Below are 22,258 nucleotides of genomic sequence, written 5' to 3' on the forward strand. Positions count from 1 at the left end.
AATAATTAATAGCTTAAATATTTAAAAGTTATATAAAATATTTAATTGACTCTCTAAATTCTATTGGTACCACATAAAATGGATTATATGATAAACATATATTGTTTGAAATTGACGAAAAAGAAACTATAAATTACAATAATTAACAAATAAATTGTCGGCTCCAAAAAATCTATCAATTAAGAACATATATTGTTTCAATTAATTGACGAAAAAGAAACTATAAATTACAATAATTAACAAAAAAATTCTCTTGACTCCAACAAATCTATCAATTAATGCCACATAAATTGGGACATGGAAAATAACATATATTCTTTAAAAATTAAGTTCAAAATGTACTATAAAATACAATAATTAACAACTTAATATAGTAAAGAGACATATAAAAAAGGGTTAATATTTGAAAATTTTGCATGTGCCACGTAAATTAGAACAAAGAGAGTAATAAATATTATTTTCAAAATTCTGTAAAAAAAAGGTACTACAAATCACAATAGCTAACAATTTAAAATATTTTTAGAATCATATAAAAATTTCAATAACTTCTCAAATTTCATAATATATGACATAAGAAGAGGGAATAACCAATATATTTATAAAAAGAAATGACATATAAAATGAAATGGAGAGAGTATTAGTTTTTGAAAATGGAAAAGGACAAAACACATATAAAATTAAAAGACATATAAAAAAACGTTGGTTTAACTCTCAAACATAAAAAGTAACATATGTTATTAAAAACTTTAATAAAAAGTACTATAATTTACAATAAATAATAACTTAAAATATCTACAAGACAACAAAAAAAAGACTAATTTTTGTACTGCTTGTGTCACATAAATTAGGATTGGGATGATTTTAAAATTTTAATTTTGGTTATACATTATAAAATAGCCGAAAAATTGAATGATATAATTTTTTTTAAAAATAACCGAATGAATCGTCCTATTGATAACCCTAATGTTACTTCTACTCTGTTTATTTTTACTTAAATTTAGAAAGATATGTTTCATTTCTACCCTCAATCTTATCGCTACATTTATTTCCTATTTGAAATTGAAATTAAAAAGACAAATGGCAAATAAGTTTTTATATTAGCTGACTTATGAGCAAAATATATTATAACAATCTTTAGTAATTTTATAACAATACATAAACTATACTCTCTCCGTCCCATATTAGATGGGCACTTCCAACTTTACACGGTGATTAAGAAATCATTAATACATTGGAAGACTTCACCATTTTGCCCTTTGTTTATATTAATGCACATTGAAATGAGTTACAAAAAATACACATACAATATAGGAATGGTCATATTAATTGTAGGGGTAAAATGGAAAAGAATTAATTAATTCTATCCTAATTTAATAAGTGCTCAAATAATATGAAAAAAAAAAATTTAGTAAGATTCTCATCTAATATGGGACGGAGAGAGTAACAATATAACTTTATTAATGTTGGGCCCGGGCAACGCCCGGGCTTTCTTTACTAGTATATATATAAAGGAGAAACATAGATGAGGTGATGTGACACCTCTCTATGGCCTCCATTTCTATTTATTTTTTTTCTCCTTTTTTTGGACATTTTTAATTTTTTCTCCTCATTTTTAATATAATTATTATTTGTTTATAATTAATGTTTTGTTGATTAATGTGGATGTCCATAACTTCAAAATATAATTTCACCATTATGTGTAATAATACTCACACCTCCACCATCTCCTCATTTATCTTTCACACCCTTTAATCTTCCCAACATTCTCAATAATTAATATCATGTTTATTTCTATCTTTTTGTATGCTTCTTATAACAATATAAATAGAGGTTTTGAGGATGTGTTATGCACTTGAAGATTTAGAAAACACTTGAATATACTTGGAAGAACAAGAAAATTCTCTCTTGTCTCTCTACATTTCTTGTCTATTTTCTCACTTATATTATTACTCTTTTTAGTTTTGTTTTACTACATTTTTTCATTCTTGAAAAGTTAAAATGTTATATCTAATTGTATTTATCTTCACAAAAATAAATGTATTGATACTTGTATGCCTATCTTAAGTTACTTATATGCCTACATTCCCATCTTTTGATATATTTTATCTTCTTTATATATTTTATTCATAATATTTATTTTTAGAATTTCATTCCAATATTCATTGATCACTTTGTATAATAATCAAACATTGAGATTTGACGTTTATCATATTCGTTCTTGTAACACCCCAGAGAATTTTTTCGAACTAAGACTCGAGCCGTCCTTCATGTGGAGTGAGATTTTACCGAGGAATAAAATTTCTTGAGTGTTGAGTTAAGGTCCCTAGGTATAGCACATTGAGTTCCAAGAAGAGTTGAATTGGAAATAGTCATTTTGGAAAGAATCTGGAAAATTTGGCTATGGAAAAAAAGGAGTTTTTGGTCAACTTTGAGCAGTTGTAACTCCTAGCTCAAAATGATTTAGGTGAATTTCCAGTTATGTCTGGAAATCCCTTGGAATGATCTTTCCAACGCCACCGAGTTTTCTTGATTCCGAGTTCGTATGAGTGAGTTATGCCCTTTGGAAGTTGGGCTGTTGGCACAGTCGCACAGTCGCACAGTGCAGTTTGTTTAGTCCGAAAATTTTAAGGGTATTTTGGTCTTTTCCCTAATCTTTTCTTTGGGTTATATTGAGGTGTTAGACTGATGTTTGGATCATTTTTGTCCCATTTTAAAGAGTGAGAGTAAGAGTGAGAGTTAGGGCTTGGAAGATAAGAGAGAAAGAAGAGGAAAAGAAGAGGAGAAAGAGAAGAAGAAGCTAAGGATCGTCGTGGATTTTTGTCGGGGGTGATCCCTAATCAGGTATGTGAGTCTTTAGTGTGGGTTTATCCTTTCCCCCCACATACCAAGCTCGTTTTTATGATTTGAGAAGAGATTGGATTTGTTGTTGAAGTTGTTAGTTGTTGTTGATGTTGTTAGTTGTGTTGTTGAAGTTATTGTTGGTTGTGGGACATGATTGGGCTGTGTATTTGAGTTGTGACCTATTGTATATTGAGGGATTTTATGATCTTTAGTGTTGGTTGGTTCATACCCCCACACACCAACTCGTTTTTAATTCCAAGAGAAGATTTATTGGTTGTTGAAGTTGTAGTGGTGTTGTGTTGAAGTTCTTGCTGATTTAGTACAGATTTCTGGCTGTGATTTTTGAGTTGAATCTATTGTATAATAAGGGTCTTTATGATTCTAAGTGTTGCTGCTGAAACCTTGAGGTTGAGAGGGTTTAGAATTGGAAAGAAACAAGGGGAAAAAGTCGGATTTTTGGGGAAAAAGGGGCTGGGCTGTTGCACCTCTCCTAGTGCCAAGGACACCAATCCTTCCCTTTCATTCACCATTTCTCTTTTTATACATGTTCCTAGGTATTATACCTATGTTTCCTAGTTGTTTCCAACACTCCAAGGTACTTCCAAAAGTCAAGTAAAACTACAAGTCAAGTGAAGTTAGTTTCAAAATCAAGTGAAGTTAGTTTCCAAGTCAAGTGAAGTCAAGCTTAGAAGTAGGTAAGTCAAAACAAGTCTTTAAGGTTTTCCAAGAGTCTTCATTGATCGTTTTAACTTCATTTTAAGGCTCAAGTTAAGTAAAGAATGAAGAGTTCTGAGTCAAGAGTTTCAAGTCAAGTCAAAGTTAAGAATTTCATGTTAAGTTAAGAGTTTCACATCAAGCCAAGAGTTCAAGTAAAGTAAAGAGTTTCAAGTCAAGTAAAGAGTAAAGAGTCAAGAGTTTAAAGTTGAGTTCATTTCTCAAAGTTATTAGGGAACTATGTATTCCCAAAGGAGTTTTAAAGAAATGTCTTTACATCTAAACAAGGTTGGAAATTGAGATTTCCAAAGAGCCTTCGGGCTAGTTTTTGAGTAATTATCTCATATCAGCAGGAATAAATATGTTTTAAAAACATAAGAGCCAGTACATTTTTGGGAGTAGTATCGAGCACCGAATTGGGGGAGCGTTCAAAGAACCCACAGCCCCCATAGAACCATGTTAGCCACCATGGGTAGAAAAGGATCATACTTTTTAGATGAATCCTTTTCAGATTAGACTAGTGGATCCATTAGGCAGTTCAGGTCTTATACCTTTGGCCGGGTATAAGATGCTCTGGCAGCGTGAGGTCGATCGCTGTATCATCACTATAGCTCTTATGTGATGGTTGTCAGTTAGAGAAACTCCCACAGCAGTTATTGTATTTTTATACACAGAAATTATTGTATTTTATATACATCAGTTCAATTGTATTTCTATATACATCTCAGGCTTATTGTATCCTTGTGTACACACAGAGTTTATAACATGTTTTAAACAGTCTTTCTTTATATCGCACTTGTTTTAAATTGCCTTCTATTAAAAGAAGTCAATCAGGTTGAGTTCAGTTATTCAAGAGTCGAGTATCCTTGAGTTAAGTATCTTTGAGTTAAGTATATATCTTGAGTTGAGTATCTATCTTGAGTTGAGTATCTATCTTTGAGTTGAGTATATATCTTTGAATTGAGTATCTATCTCTGAGTCCAATATCTATCTTCTGAGTTGAGTAAGTTTGAGTAGTTTTGAGTATTCCTTGAGTTGAGAAAGTTTGAAAAGAGGTAAGTTATTCAATTTATTCCAGTTTTTCTTCTAGCCTATGTTGTTTAGCTTTCTAGCTTACATACTCGTACATTCCACGTACTGAGCCATTTGGCCTGCATCTTTTTATGATGCAGACACAGGTATTCAGGATCATCAACAGGAGATTCGTTGATACATCCGGGAGTTCCAGTTAGCTATGACAAGCCTCTTTGCTTCCGGAGGATTTCATTTACCTTTCAGTTGTATCAGTTGTTAGGAGGTCGTGGGTCTTGTCCCGGCTTCCATCTTTATCAGTTAGAGGCTTCATAGATAGACAATAGAGTTTCAGAAGTCTCTTCATTTATTTTGTTAAATGTTTTGAAGACTAAAGTTGCCTTTTATGGCGAGTTGTATATATATTCTATTATACAGAGTTTTCTTTTGAGTTAAAGATTTATAAAGTTGAGTTTATAAACTCTTATTCAGTTTTAAGCTCTTGTATGCTTAAGTTAGTATTCCGCTTGGAGTCAGCCAGGATGAGGGTTCGCTTGGGGACCAGAAATGGTCTTCGAGTGCCGGCCACGTCCAGGGTGTAGGCTCGGGGCGTGACAGTTCTACGAAATAAAATTCTTCAAATAAATCAAAAATATCATATAGTGACACAAAAGGAAGTTCAGTTGTTATACATTTTTTGTTTTAGTATAGTATAAATAAAAAATATCATGTAGTGACACAAAGGGAAATTAAGTTGTTATGCATTTTTAGCTTTATTATAATATATATAATTGTAGAAGTAATTTAATTTTTATATATATTTTAATGAATAAAAATTCTCAATTAAATTCTTAAAAATTAGATGATATAATCACACAAAATATCCAAAAGAAAAATACTTGAAATATCTACCTATAGATTTTATCGTTTGTCTGCAAATAATTTCCTTAATTCAATATAGTACATTTCACTAAAAGACTAAAAGTTCTTAAGAAAATTAATTATTAGAAATAAAAAAAATATATACACAAGAAAAAAAAAATCACCACAAATATATGACACTCACATTTCAACTAATTAAATATCTAAAAGAATCATAGTTCGATATAAAATTCATTTGAGAGAATTTTTTTTTTTTGAAATGGTAGGGATAATAAGAAAATGTGATAATAAATGATGTGTAGTTAGGTATTTTCCAAATTAAATTAGAGGAGAAAGGAGCTATTGGGACTTTTCCAAATTTCATTTCTCAGGCCCAAATCCAGTTACTGTTCGCCTGGACCGGAATTTGGCCCAAGTTGCTGCTGCAATTTTGGGCTTTTCGCCCATTTTCATTCATGTATCACAGTGTATATCAGCTTGTTTTCCCAATGTATAAGGCTGTATACAGCCCATTTTTTCTGCTATTCAAGACCTGTTTCAACTTACAATTCACCGCAAAGATGAGGATGACTCGAAAGACTCAAAGATATGCGAGGGTGGAGTCCGAATAGACTCGAGTTGATGTCATCTTTTTTGGGGCAGGAACTGGAAGTGAAGCTTTTACACCACTATGAGCTTAACTCGAACAATAAGAGAATCGATACAAAATAAAAATTAGCTCTCGATTTTTCATCCTTTCGATCACAATAAAAATAAACTTATGTTTTTAGAATGTAAGAATCTCTTGCTTTCCCCTCTCAACTCTTAAGTCTTAAGACTTTCTTACTGTTTCCTCCACTTTTTCCAACTCCCTTTTTTTTCACCCCAAACACGAAAGAAGATGAAGGTTTATATAGAGGGAATTTGGGTTCAAATTTGGGGGGTAATCCGTTGGAAAATTAGAAAAAATTTAAAATCCTTTAAGAGGACAAAATTGTAGGTGAGAATAGATATAGAGTGACCTTTTCAGATTAATTTGAAGTGATGGAGACGTATTGGAGACCATTAATGGCGGAATCCATCGAACAAAACTTGAACCCCATGATTTTTTCGAGTTTCTCTTCCTTTTCCACGGCCAACAGTGGAGAGGTGACTTGGTGCGTCTCTGACATCATCAAAAAAGGGGAAAGGGACGTTGGAGCGAGGAGATGGCTGCTTATCCACTGGCTTTTGCGCCAAATCCGGCGAATTTTAGAGTGAGCGAGGTGAGGTCGGTTGTACGGTATTGTATGCTGGTTGTTGTTGGATGCGACTTCTCGCTAGGAAGAAGACGCTATGTGGGTCGAGTCACCAAAAGCGTGGGCTGGGATTTTTGGTATGGCTGCTGAAAGTTTTGAGACAAGTTGGGCCCAAAGTTGGTCTCCAAATGGGTTTAAAGTGCGGTAGAAAAGTGATTAGATTGGAAATTGAGAATTTGGCCCAATTGATTGCAATTATTGCCAATTGAATTTAAGAATATAACCAAATTGAGCTATGAAGTTGAATTCAGCCAGATCTTCAAATAAGACGAATTAATATAATTAACTAACGAGCTTTCTTAATCTTAACAAAATAAAATAATTAACTTAATTATAAACTAATAACTCAAAAATATAAGTATTAATTAAATAAACTAATTAACCAACTATTTAAACAAAACTAAAATCTTTTTGAGACGATTTTCAAATATACATAAAATATACTAGTTACATACATAATTATATAAAACATATATATTATTTAAAAATTATAAAAAGGTGACAAAACTATTTAAAAATAACTTGCAAGCTATTTTTTGTTTTTTTATTTTATTTTATAAAACTAACTATTTTAAATCGTTTGAAATTAAAGAAGCTCGATGATTAATTCATATCGTGGAGGATCAAAATTGGGTGTCAACACTTGTAATCTGAATCTTTGCTCCTTGATTATAATGGAGTTGAGTTGAAATCCTGTGAGACAGGTTGTGGTTTTCTCCTCCCTTAAGCAAGGGGATTTCCATGTAAACTGCTTGTTTTTTTTATTTCAACGTATTCATTTCAGTTACTGTTCTTATTGAGTCAAGGGACATAATCCATTAACGTATAGTGGACGCATACATTCTAACAAAATAAATTTTTACAACAATAAACAATGAGTATACAATAAAATTCACTCGTAGTCAAACCAACATATAATACACATTTGCATTCATTACAATAGTATTTCTTGAGTTTTTTTTTTCTTTTTAGATTTTCCTCCCTTAAACCTAATTTAAGTCTATTGGGCATGACTAATCAAAATTAATATGCAATTGATTAAACATAAAAAGGATCTTATCCATGAATATCACATCACGTAATCAATAACAATGCATATTACAACTTGAACTTAGTCGTAACTCTAATAACAGATCAATAAATACGAATGTCGTGACGGTACCGCATGGGATTATCCATAAGTAATAGGTAACACTTATTAATTACTAAAACTTATTTGAATCAGATTTGATTGTTGAATCAATTGTTTGGAAGCAGAAATTAATAAATAAAGAACCTAGCTTTTTTATTCATCATAAGCATTAATATTACATAGAAGCATGATCCACATTATTTTAGAAAGCTAGGTTATAATAAGCATAGATAATTAAATAACTATGCATCAATATTGTTGTTTACTTTGGTGAAGCGAAATGGATAAGGCTTGTTATTGAGAGCCAGACGGGCGTATCCCTTATTTTGGTACAATCCGACATCTGCACAATCAAAATGGCATGTTGGACACATAAATTGACTAGGACAATACCTTAACTTGTAAGAATGAGGTCTCCCCGTCTCATATTTCTCAATTTTGAACCAGTTCTTTAAGGTATTAGGCCCTGGAATTCCTAAGGTACCACCAGTTATAACAAACCTAGGTGGCGGATGCACCGGCCCTAGCGTGTAATCACCAGCTTTCCAAACAGTTTCGTTAACACATAGATTAGAAGTTGTAGTTGAGAACATTATACTAACGTCTTGGTTTTCAAACACATAACGACTTCCAACTTGCATAGTGAAAAACATCACGGGCGTGCTGTGATCAAATTCACCAGAACTGTCCTGCACGACACCGTTTGGGCATTTGGTGTTTCCAAGATCAGCTAAGTATGTGCTTCCGCCTCCCGGGAAAACACTCAGAATTGAGTACTCCTCGTTTATCTTGAGTGGTTCGCCGTCCATGTCCAGCACAGGAGGGGGTACAACATTCCCATTATTATCAGAAGTGAAAGATTGAGAAAAGGCAACCAAACTTGAAACCAACAGCAAACTCAAAATATTACTAATACACTTCTTCATCTTTAATTTGTTTGTGTGTTTTACTTGCTATGACTCTATCTCCAATTTATAGAGCCTATACTTAGTTACATAGCATATTCATTTGCACGTTTTTGTTACATGAATAATTCCTATTTCGTCCTTGAATGTCTTGAGACATATAATAATAATAATAAAGTTTTGACAAGCAAGGTAAAAGTTCAGTAACATGTATCGTGTTTGGCCTTATTAAATTTACTAAAAATTGTCTAAAGTTATAAGTTTTGGCGAGCCATATCAAATTTCAAGGCAAAAACGTTTTAGTAATAACCTTCACAAAGCCATACCTCAGACAAAAATGTTTTGAAGTCAAGATGCAAATTTTTAATTTCAAATACGTACGCCTAAATTTATTTTAAAAACATATAAATTTCGGGGCCCTTTCCAATAATGACACACATCTACCACGTGAGTCTCAACAACCTCCGTAAAAATGTTTAAAATTTGGTAAAATGTATGAAGTTCTGCGTTAATTTAAATCCACAACCTTATTAAGAAAATGTTTGAAGTTGGCCTTCATAAACCATCTCAAACATCAGATAAAAATATTTAATGTTTGACCTTTGCAAAGCCACACTTCACATAAAAATATCTGAAATCAAATTTCAGTTGTATACATCTTAAATTGATCTCAAAATGGATAAATTTGCAAAAACAATTAAAAAGCAGATATAAATTTAACAGACATAAAACTAGACTCATATTTACAAAACGTAGCTCGGGATTTTCATTTACCAAACATAGCAGGAGTGTCCTTTTTTTTTCTTTTTCGAAACGCGTACGAAATTTTTACTCAAAAAGTGTAAAATTTTGCTCAAGATTTATGTTTTAAATATTATGTAAGGTTCATGCTGATTTATGAAAATTTAATATAACTACAATAATATTTTGTATAACTTTCATACAACATTTATATAAATTTCATACATGTACTACAACAACCAGGGCAGACTCAATAATATTGGGGGCCTAAAGCGAAACTTAAGAGAGGGGCCTTAATATATTTTTGTTTTATCATATATACTTTTATTTAACTGTACTTTTCTAGCTATTTTAGATGTGAAGTTATTAAGTATTGTTTTATAGTCAATTTTTGTTTTAATAATTCATTTTCAAATGATAATATAGCTAATTCATTCAATCTCTCTTGAGAGTTGAGACATTGTTGATCTTAAAGAAGATTCAATCAATTTTAATTTCGAAAAAACTTCTTTCGGATGAGACAACGGTTACAGGAACTGTTAACATTATTCTATAAGAGATATGTGTATTTGAAAAAGAATCAACTCTTTTTATTTGATTGAGTATTTTCATTAGATCATTATCTTCTACTTGTATTATTTCTCTTAACATTTTTAATTCAAAAAATAAATCTAAATCATCAATATCATAATAACTATTACGTGTTAAAGAAAGTTCAAAGCTAACACAATATTTTTTAAATTTCTCATCATCTAGAAATCTCAATATTTTACCACTAAATAAGAAATCAAGAACATTTTCATATGCTTCAATTGGTTCAAATCTATTTTGAAATGAAAAAATAGTCTGATCTTCTCTACATATATAAAGTAATCAACTGTAAAAGTTTCTTCAAGGGACTTTGTGATTTCATTATCCATATTTTTATCAAATTGTTTTTTTACGAAATTCAGGTTTATATTCATCTCATATGCAATTTCCTTAATAGAAATCATAGCATTCATAGTACATATAATTTTTTTAAAAAAATAACATACATAAGTAATTGTTTTTTAAAAATGGGGGCCCCCAAAAAATATGAGGCCTCAAACGATGACTTTAGTGGCCTAAGGGTTAAGACGACCCTGACAACAACTTGCAAACTTTAAAATACAATTTTTACACACCTCAACATATAATTATAATACATTTTTCGAGCTTGGCTGTCGAGTTCCTTTGTGAATTTGTTTATGATTAGGAGGCGGCTATTGGTATACTATAGGTTTAGGTTTTAAATTGTAAAAACTTTGCTCTATATTAGTTGTTTATTTTTATTAAATAATTTACCTCTTATTATTTTCTTTTTAAAAATAATTTTACAACTTGTTTACACTTTTATTTTTAAAACAATAATTGTAAGGTTAAAATGAGAAAAAAAAATTAATTCTCTTTTGATTTTATAAATTGACAAAAAAAATTGAGAAAATTATTTTTATAATATGATCATCTAATATTGAATGAATGACCAACATAGACTGTGGTGCAGTGCTAGGACTGGTCCATCATTAATCAGAGATCTCGAGCTTAAGCCCTGAGTATGGAGAAAGTCATGTTGGAAGTGCTACTCCCAATAGATTTTGTAGTGCGCGATCCAGATTTAATCCCAAATTTTCCATTCTTATCATCAACTCTAGTTGCAGTTGCACTGTTGCAGGCCAATAATGGATATATTTTAATGTGCCGACGGGACCATTAGAGACTAGCCATAACTAAAACGTGTTAATGAAATAGGATGATTAGTTGAACATATAATATATAGTAGTAGTAGGGTTAATGTACGACATCTCCTAAAATTTGGAGTAAATTTAATTTAGACTTGTTATAATTGAACATATATATGAACAAGTGATAAAGTGTTAAATCCTATGATATACTTTCAGTTCAAATTTAGAGAAATTTATGTATATTTCCAATTAGAGTTTATTACGTAGATAAGTTTTTAATAAGCCTCAATAAAACTTCAAATCTGTTTAATTTGTTCCACTAGAGACTCATGAATATAACTAAAAGGAGGTGACATATTTCATCCGATTAATTTAAAATACGGCGATGGAAAATGTTATAATAATCTGGCGCAAAAACTAGGGCTAGGCGTTTGGTCTTGTTCGGTTTATCGATTTCCGATTTGGTAAAAATGTTAACCGAAACCGAACTAAAATAAATTCGATTTATTTCGATTCGTTTTTTCGATTTGAATATAATCGGACCCTTTTCTTATCATCATTCATCAGTAAACTTTTATAATACTAGGCATTTGCATTTGGTCTAATTGATATGAGCGACTGTTAGCTTAGGAATATCCCTCTAGTCATGATACATATGAGCTTCATTAGAAATAACGTGTTTAGCTAATGCATCTGCAACTTGATTAACTTCTCTATGACAATGATTTACTTCATAATTCATCTTCGCAACAACTTGTAAGATGTCTTCCACAACACCTTTGATCTTCAAGTTGGAGGCTTGTCCATTCCTTACCATATCAACTGGGGTGTACATGATCGGGTTGGTTCGGGTTTTTCAAATATCAAACCAAATCATTTGTGTAAAAATTTTAAATTTAGAAACCAATCCAAACTAATAAAATTTGGATTTTTTCGGGTTTTTCAACCTCGGGTTGGTTCGGATTTTTCAAATACCAAACCAAACCATTGTGTCGAATTTTTAAATTTATAAATCAAACAAAACTAATAAACCTCAGATTTTTTCAGATTTTTGGATTTTTTCGGTAAAGTTTGCATACAAACATATAATTAACTTGTGCTCCAAATATTTCTTTAGTCCAACCAAAATACAATCATCTAAGGTGTTTCTTAAAAAAATAACACAAAATATGAGATGAGTACTGATGACACAAAAATATTCAATAAAAAATAATAATGAAATCATCATATAAAATAAATATTGCAAAGTCATAATGAAAATGATCATAATTTAAAAGTACTAAATCATGCTAAAATAAGTTTAATAAGTATTAGTTACATTCCTAAATATTTAAGGAAAATTAAAATTAGATTATGTATTTTAATTGCCTAAACCAATGTAAAATTAAAGAACAAATATTCAATATTATTGTCATTCTTAGTGTTGAATTGATTTTCTTTTTGCATTAGTATTAATTTGATTTGATTTAAGTTTTATTATAACTATATCAACATCTATGAACTACAATCTTTATTGGACCATTCCGAATTCTAAGTTTTAAAGTTGAAATTATATATTAAAAGATAAAAACTATGAAATAGTATAAGAAATATTTTAAAATTATATCAAAGTAAATATTTTTATGTATAAAATAAAATTTTAAAAATTACATATATAATGTCGGGTTGGTTTGGTCTCGGGTTGGTTTTTTTTAGTTAAAACCAAACCAACCCAAATATAGTCGGGTTTTTTTATCCAATACCAAACCAAGTCAAACCAAACCACTAGTCGAATTTTTTTTTGTCGATTTGACTCGATTTGCGGTTTGATTCGGTTTTTGATTCGATTTTGTACACCCCTATTATCAACCACCATTCTTTAGTCTAATTCAAGATAGCAATCGTGAAATCCTTGTTGTGGATGATGATATCTAAATACAGATACCCTTAATTACATCAAGCACATTGCCATAAAATAAACATAAAGTAAGTATTGTACACCAAATAAAAATATATTCAACGCAAGTTGAATTCAAAATGGCTTATTTTGGCTTGACACGGAGTTTAAAAAAATATTTGAATCATGTGATTTAATAAAAAGATATGTCGAATCATGAATGTATCAAAATGACCTTTTAATTTTGTGATCTTAAAATGTCATGTAGAACATTGACATTAAAGAATTGCTAAAAAGGAAAAGGGTCATGGTTATTTTAAATGAATTAAAAAAGAAAATAGCTCAAATAAATTGAAGCATAGAGAATATAAAATTTTGACGGGATTGTTGTAATTTGTTGTGTAAAAATTTAACCAATACGTTTTTTGTTTCCAAGTTGGTTCAAATCAACTTCGAATTGCTCCAAAATTTGATATGCAACCTTCTCATATAAATCACGACAACTCTTCAATTATTAGATTCAATCTAAATCTTCAAAAATACATAAATCTCTTCAATATTCAACAAAAATTGTTAGAGTTGTGTTATCAATATTATAATTCATTACTATTTAGTATCTAAACTTTTAGCTCGTCTGATCATCATCACAACATACTTACGCTTTCTCAAACATTGTTCTAAGTATGTTGATTGTATAACCACAAGTCTTCCTCATACATCTCTAATCGCCACACCCAATTTATGTGGACTCTTATATGATCATATGACTTGTTTAAATTTATTTAATTGGATAAATTTCAAATATATAATTTATTATTAATTAATTGTTGTCTTTTTTAAATTCTACTAGTTTTGGTCTATATATAAGTGTCAGATTCTAGTAGGTGAAGTATCTACAATGCTTTAACATAGATATAAACCCGAATATACCTTACAAATGTCAGAGTGTAAATCTCATATGTCATACATACCCACACACATATATATGTATAGGGTCTATATATTTTGATAACCAATAAATATTTAGATATACAAATTTTACAACGGTAAAAAAAGTTCAAATTGCTACTTTTTTTAATGGTAACATCTATATTTTTGACAATTCTTTAAGGATTCGTTTGGTAGAGTGTATATATGCAAATAATGCTTGTATTAGTTATACTTAAATTATTTCTTAAGCATTGTTTGATTTGGTGCATTACAAATACCATAAATTTTCATATTTAATAGTTTTCATATATTAATAATACACAGCTTAATAGACAGTGTACAAAATGTATGTCATCTTTTGATTGATCTATATTAGATCATGAGTAATTACGATAATAGATGACAATAAATTGACCAAAATGCTGGCAGCCAAAAAAAAAACAGTAGCTTGATTACAAAAACAAATTCAATCAACAAATTCAACCAAGCTTAATTAAGATTTCTTGTTGTTCACACATGTGGTTCTCTTGTGTACGGTTCTCTTGCAAATTGAACATTTGTTCCTTCTCTTACTTTTGAAATTCTCACCGACACTTTTGACACGTTTTCTTCTTTTTCTTCCAAGCTTGGTATCAACAAGAGGATGAAGAATCTTCACATTAAGCAATTCTTCTGGCACACACTATTCCGACTCGAGAAGGACAACATTAATAGAATCCATGTATGCAAGAAGGTATGTTCAACTTTATACAAAGGTGAAGAGTACTCATAGATGCTCATACCATACTCATTGCCATGCTTCGATCGCAAAGTGGCCATCATGTGAGCACAATGTATCCTGATCAAGTCATATTCCCTACATGAACATGACTTTTCCAGTAGGTCCACATAGGCAGTAACACCTGCATCGAACACGATAAAATTGATTGTCGTCCCCGGTTACATTTTCCACATATAAGGAGTCGCCCTCGATCATTTTTTTCCTTGCAATTTTTGCGACAGCCGGGACCATTTGATTACCCATTGATTTGAGGATATATGCATGCCTCTCCCTATACAATTCTCCAAACCTCTTAGCAATCAAATTAAATATAGATGCCACGATATACTCTCTCTCGTCTATCAACATATCATTAAGTGACTCGGCGATATTTGTGGTCATCACATCATATTTATTGCCAGGAAAATGTGCCCTGCTCCACTTCTCAAAACCAATATCATGCTCAAGGACAACAACTGCAGTGGGGCATTTGTTCTTGAATTCTACAAAATGATTGTCAAACTCCTCCAAAGAATAAACATTTGTTGCATTGTAGTAAAGATAAAGGTAATCTCTACAATGATGATTTACACAAAGATTTTCACCGAGGTGTCTCATACAATATCCAAGGTAAGCATGATTGTAAACGTTCACAATATCGTTGGCGATACTGTTGTATCTATCGGAGATAAAGCACAAATCTAATTCATCGACCACAATCTCCTTCAATTTCTCAAAGAAGAATGTCCAAGATGCATCATTCTCTTTGTCCACGACACAGAAGGCAATTGGATAAACATGATTCTCCGTATCTTGTGCAACAACACTCAATAACACCCCCTCGTATTTACCATGTAAATGAGTGCCATCAACCGCAATTACCTTTGGGCAAATCCCTTAATGCAAGCACCAAAGGCTAAGAAATAATACATGAACCTATGACTATCCTTGTTTACCATGAGACAATAGCTAGAACCAACATTAAGTGTCTCAAACATGTAGAAAAAAGCCGGTAAGCATGAATATTCGTTCTCCGCTGTCCCTCGAACCATTTTCTTGGCAACCATACCACACTTCCAACATTTCCAATAGCTTGGACTACAATGAAAAGAATTAAGCATAGCTCTTTGAGTCTCTTTAACATTTGGACCCTTGCCATCACGATACATATTTACACAAAGTGAAGCAATGACTTTGATTGAAATATTTCTATGGCTATTGTTGGCATGTTTAACGCCACAACTATGTTCGCCAATGTACTTATAGATGCGAAATCTATCCAAACACTCATATTTCCTCGCCCGCAACATCCATGCATAGTTGTGAGATACACATTTAACCTTTAAGTATTTAGTACAACTCTTCATAGTAGCAAAATCAAAACACTTTTTTGCCGCCGCTTCAGCTAATAACAATTGCAACTCATTCTTGTTACTGAAAGTTTGGTTTATACATAAATTAGTTCCATCGGAGAAGGAATGGTTGGATTGTGATCCCAATTCCTTTTTTCCCAGCATTTCTTCACAACATTCGGGTTCAGAATCTTCTGTATCTACTGGCTGATTTTCCACATTAGTTGGATCATTATGTATATTTATTGAATGATCACCCAAACTCTCATTTGAATTATCACCCAAGCTCTCCTTTGAATGATCACCCAATCTTTCATTTCTAATCGAATTATTGTCGCCGTTAAATGAATTTGTTGGTTCAGTTGGAGGCCTCGCATTGACGTTTATCCTCAATGTAGGCCTAGAGCCATCAATACCAATATCTAACATGTACAAGCTCACGTCCCTATCATTTTTTATGAATGTGGGATGTATTTTTCCCCTCCCATTCATTTGATAGCTAATCACCAAGTCATTTGGTTCGCAAGTTAACTCACCGGCCTCAATTACGCTTGCAATCATATTGTCACATTAACCATTGCGACATAACACAATGGGCACTGTCGTCTTACTAAAATATTTCCAATTTCAGCTTTTGGGAGTCTCCTCCCATACTCTCATATAATCACCACCAGCAACAATAAATTCAGCTACTGCCATTATAGTCTACAAAGATAGATACTAGATTATAGTAGCAGTCATTATCGATCGATGAAGTACGACATTCGTACAAAAACGCGACTGAATGAGATCATGGTTCAAAATGCAGCTCTTGCAATGGCGAAACAGATTTTTAATGCTTTTAAACTACTAAAATGTATCTATAATGAGTTATCAAGTGTTTATTGTGGAAGATTTCTCAGATTTCTAAAATGGCGGGAAACTAATTTTGAAGCTTGACTTTTGAAAGAAAATGGAGTAGGAGATGATGATGATTTTACCTTGGAAATGGATATTACGGCCGAAAAACTCGTCGGAATCGACAGCAGCAAAAATCGAGCTGCTCTTGTTTCCGTTTGGAGACTTTTTTTTTTCTAATATAAATTTTAACAATTGCAAATAAATATATTATTCCAAATTAGTTGGAAAAGAAGGGAGGGACCAAAGTGGAGATATAAAAACTTAGGGAGGTCTTTTGTATGTGCCAATTAAGGCACATGGATGATGTCATTAATAGTGGGTATACCACAAATTATTTAAGACTTTTGTCTTAATGTTCAATTAAATTTGGAGAGTGACTATTTTGCCAACTCTCCTCAGTAACTTGTATACATTTTTCATACCTCGTATCACCAAGTCAGTTTTCATAATCTTGAAGATGTCGTTTTCATTTCCTACGTTACCACCAGCTACCACCAACTCTTCATCATTAACTTTCCAAACAGTTTCGTTAACACACAACCTTGTTGTTTTAACAAAGAACTTGATATAAACAACAGTCGTAACACACACCACATCACCATCATCCAACTTACGAATGAATGAAGTGATATATGATGTGATCTCCTTCTATTAATTGTGTAATTAACAAGGAACTATATCGAGACCTTAGCAATAGAAACAAAAGTATATATCACAAACTGAAATACAAAATCCATATAATCATGTACGTAAGTACGTAATCCTTTCCTTTTTGTTTGCAAGTTAAATCTATCGAGTATGATAATTAAAGGATATTTCTAGAATTCTTTCATACAAGGAAGATGTTGAAAAAAATAAATAATATAATACTCACTCTTATCCCTAAATCAACACATGTTGATCATGTAAGGGATTTTAGACCAAGTGCATGTTGGAACACAATATATAAAGTGGTATAAAAAATGTTGGGTCACTGATTGAAAAGAGTGCTACCAAGTATGCGTTTATAACGGGAAGGACAATTGCGCAGAATATCTTGATATGTCAAGACCTAGTAAAGTTATAATAAGAAGAACACTACCAAAAGTTGCTTGATAAATGTGGGCTTAAGGAAATAGTATGATTCTGTAGAGTGGGAGTTTGTGGAAGAGATGTTGTATGGACTAAATTTTCCAGGCAATTTTATCAAATGGACAATGGAATGTGTATCCACTACACAATATTCCATCGCCATTAATGTAGGAATACACGGGAGTATAATTGGGAGGAGGGGGTTGAGACAAGGACATCATATCTCACCATTGTTGTTTGCGATCTGCATAGAGTACTTCACAAGGATTATGAGAAGGGTGACTGAATTAGAAGGTTTTGAATTTCATACAAAGTGCAAAAGAATCAGGCACAACTATTTGTGTTTTGCTGATGACATGTTGATGTTTAGTAAAGGTACTTTCAATTCAATAATGCCAGTGCTAAGAGGATTGAAGGCTTTCTCATTGTCATTTGGATTAAATACGAATGAAGCAAAATCAAATATATTTTCAGCGAATATGGATAATAAGGAAGTAGAAGATCTTTGTGAGCTGACTGAGTATGAAAAAAAGAAGATGTCATTTAGGTACTTAGGGATTCCAATATCCTCCAAGAAAATATCAAAAAAAATTGTGAAGTGCTAATTGAAAAGATGTCTATTAGGGATCCAAACACCTATCCAATGCTGGAAGGGTGCAACTGGTGAACTCTATTCTTTTACATATAAATTCCTATTGGGCCACAACTTTCTTACTACCGGGTAAGTGCTGAAGTAGATAACAAATATCTGTAGGAACTTCCTATAGAGTGGTCAGGAGCACACAAGCAAAGCTCCACTGATAACATGGGACCTAGTATGCAGACCAAGGAAGGAGGAGGCTTGGGTATCATTGAATGTATGACATGAAAGAAGCTGTTGTAGCAAAGTATGTATGGAATATTGCAAGAAAAACAGACAATTTATAGGTTAAATGGATCAATTACATCCACCTCAAGGGGAAGGGATTAGTATTAATATAGGCCTCCAACTGTTAGTTGTTGGTACTGGAAAAGAGTGTGCTCACTGAAGGAGAAGTTTGCTCCGGGATATGTGCAAAATGGATTGCTAACAATAGCTGGAAAATATACAATTTAAAGTGGGTAACAATGAAAAAAGGGAGCAGGTGAACACTGGCCTAGCTGGAGAGGGGTATGGAATAATGCAAATGTACCAAAACATAGTTTTATTTGTTGGGTCATGATGCAGAATAAACTGCTCACACGAACACACCTTGCTGCTTTTGGTGTGTGTGAAAAGAGACGTGTATCCTATGCGCAAACACACCAGAAATGAGAGAGCACCTGTTCTTCAATATGATTACTCGCAATCGTGCCTACGGGATGTACTTCAATGGATGCACCTCACAGTACATATTGAAGAAATACAGGAGATGCGGAAGAGGTGTGCGCGAAAGGCCTGAGGCAAGATAAGTAGAGAATTTATATGGTCAGTATTGACAGCAACAGTATACCATATTTGGATGGCTCGCAATGAGGCACTCTGTCAAAAAAGTGTCCCTATCCCAAAAAAAGTACTAAAGTTGATAAGAATGGATACTAAATACAGAATCATGGAAATACTGCATTGGAAACATACTTGTAAAGATAAAGGGTGATTGAAGATATACTACAAAGAGATAATGTATAGGCACAAGCTAGTGGAAAACATGGATAGATGGGGTAGTTTTAATCTATCATAAAGTTTGTAATACACTCTATGAATATATATGTTGATGATTTTTTCTTAGTTACACTCATTCAACTGGGAGTTATTTATTCTATCAAAAGAGTGCATATGGGCAAGCCCACGTACAAAAAGGCCTTTTGGCAGCCAACAGAAAAGGCATCAGCTTACAAAAAAAATTGGTTTATCATACCTAATTCAAATACTAGGCATTTGCATTTTGTCTAATTGATATGAACCGACTGTTAACTTAGGGATATCCCTCCAATCATGAAACATATGAGCTTCATTATAAATAACGTGTTTAGCTAATGTATCTGCAACTTGATTAGTTTCTCTATGCCAATGATTTACTTCATAATTCATCTTAGCAACAACTTGTAAGATGTCCTCCACAACACCTTTGATCTTCAAGTTGGAGGCGTGTCCATTCCTTACCATATCAACCACCATTCTTTAGTCTAATTCAAGATAGCAATTGTGAAATCCTTGTTGTGATCGATGATGATATCTAAATACAGATACCCTTAATTACATCAAGCACGTTACCATAAAATAAGCATAAAGCAAGTATTGTACACCAAATAAAAATATATTCAACGCAAGTTGTATTCGTATTGACTTATTTTGACTTGACACGGAGTTTTAAAAAATATTTGAATCATGTGATCTAGAAAAAAGATATGTTGAATGTATCAAAAAGACCCTTTAATCTTGTGGTCTTAAAATGTCATGTGGAAAGTTGAAATTAAAGAATTGCTAAAAAATGAAAGGGTTTTTTAAATAAACTAAAAAAAGCAAATAAGTCAAATAAATTAAAACAGAGAGAAATAAAATTTTGACGGATTGTTATTATTCGTTGCGTAAAAATTTAACCAATACGTTTTTTGTTTCCAAGTTGGTCCAAATCAACTTCGAATTGTTCCAAATTTGATATGCAACCTTCTCATATAAATCACAACAAACTCTTCAATTATAAGATTCAATTCAATGTAAAATCTTCAAAAATACATAAATATAATGTCTTCAATATTCAACAAAAGAATTGTTAGAGTTATGTTATCAATATTATAATTCATTACTACTATTTAGTATCTAAACTCCTAGCTCGTCTCATCCCATTATTACTTTGGGCAGATCATTTAATTTCCTACTCGATCATCTAAACTCCTAGGTTTTTTTCCCTTATATATATGATGATGCGATCTCCTTTTGTATTACTATTAATTGTGTAACAAGTAACGATATCGAGACCTTGATTAACAACAAATACAAAAGTAACCCTAACTTAAAAAGAAACCACAAACTAAAGAAATTTATGTATTTTTGAATGAAGAAGGTAAGGTAAGGTAATAGGCTAATTGCTAGCTTGTTTATTTATTGATAAGCATACATTAAATTACATGGAGCGATAGAAGGATATATCCCCACTTTATTTAGAAAGCTGCAAGCTAGCCAGCTAATTAGCATTCTACGCCTTGATGAACACAAATGGAATAAAGTCCTTATCGTCATGGACAGTCACCAGACGTGGATATCCATTTTTAAAGTTGCTGCCGATATTTTTGCACTGAAGATGAGAGGGACAATGAAGTAACTTGTATACATTTTTCATACCTCGTATCACCAAATCAGTTTTCTTGATCTTGAAGATGTCGTTTTCATTTCCTACGTTACCACCAGTTACCACCAACTGTTCATGATTAACTTTCCAAACAGTTTCGTCAACACACAATCTTGATGTTTTAACAAAGAACTTGATATAAACACCAGTCATTACACGCACCACATCACCATAATCCGACTCCGACTTACGAACGAACATGACGGGCGTGCCTTTTCCCAAAAATTGGGGAATCGACATGTGCTGCAACACGGCGTTTGGGCATTGAAGGTTTCCAATATTGTCCAAGTATACGGCTCCGCCCCCGAGGAGAGGATTCTTAATAATGTACCTCTCACCAATCCTCAGCGGATTGCCATCTTGGTCATAAACTTCAGGGAGTACTAGATTATCATCATCATGACAAGTTGTGGGGAGGACAATTGGATTCTCAGAACTGAAAGATCGAGCAAAGGCAACCAAAGAGAGGGTACTTGAAAGCACGAGGAAACTCAAAATATTAATCGACTTCATCTTTCTTTGTGTGTTTTGCTTGCTATGAGTTTATGTCCAATTTATAGACCTGCTAAGGGCATTTTTGGCAAACAAAAAATGAATACCTACTACCGCCTTAGACACCTCAAATAAGTTTTATTCATTTTAAATACCTAATATCAAGCTTCAATATTATGTCACTCTAACACATTTTATTTTTTTTACGATCAACAAATTATATACATAATATGTGTTACACTCAATAACATGCATGTAAAGTATCAAATTCGGGTAAGGAATTCTATTGACCAAGGGAAAGGTCTTACGCATCCCTCGAGTCCCGTGATTCTAGCACGGTCGCTTTTATTGATTATACTTGAC

The 22,258-nt window shown here is 32.2% G+C and overlaps 3 protein-coding genes across 3 annotated transcripts; all 3 read right to left on the reverse strand.

Moving 5' to 3' along the window:
• Positions 1-8,099: 8,099 nt before the first annotated feature.
• On the reverse strand, positions 8,100-8,783 carry LOC125814042 (cysteine protease inhibitor 7-like). Its single transcript, XM_049493507.1, has one exon. It carries the CDS (start codon positions 8,781-8,783, stop codon positions 8,100-8,102), a length of 684 nt encoding a protein of 227 aa, XP_049349464.1.
• Positions 8,784-14,868: 6,085 nt separating this feature from the next.
• On the reverse strand, positions 14,869-16,553 carry LOC125814043 (uncharacterized). The gene is made up of 2 exons (XM_049493508.1): positions 15,729-16,553; positions 14,869-15,654 (listed from the first exon to the last, which is right to left on the reverse strand). The coding sequence occupies exons 1-2, from the start codon at positions 16,551-16,553 to the stop codon at positions 14,869-14,871; spliced, it is 1,611 nt and encodes a 536-aa protein (XP_049349465.1).
• Positions 16,554-21,124: 4,571 nt separating this feature from the next.
• On the reverse strand, positions 21,125-21,922 carry LOC125813982 (cysteine protease inhibitor 10). Its single transcript, XM_049493461.1, has one exon. The coding sequence runs from the start codon at positions 21,914-21,916 to the stop codon at positions 21,251-21,253; it is 666 nt and encodes a 221-aa protein (XP_049349418.1). The 5' UTR covers positions 21,917-21,922; the 3' UTR covers positions 21,125-21,250.
• Between the last annotated feature and the right edge of the window lie 336 nt (positions 21,923-22,258).

Source organism: Solanum verrucosum, unplaced genomic scaffold (genome assembly GCF_900185275.1).
Source record: "Solanum verrucosum unplaced genomic scaffold, falcon-dt-bn FXZP01000205.1, whole genome shotgun sequence".
Classification (NCBI taxonomy): Eukaryota; Viridiplantae; Streptophyta; class Magnoliopsida; order Solanales; family Solanaceae; genus Solanum; species Solanum verrucosum.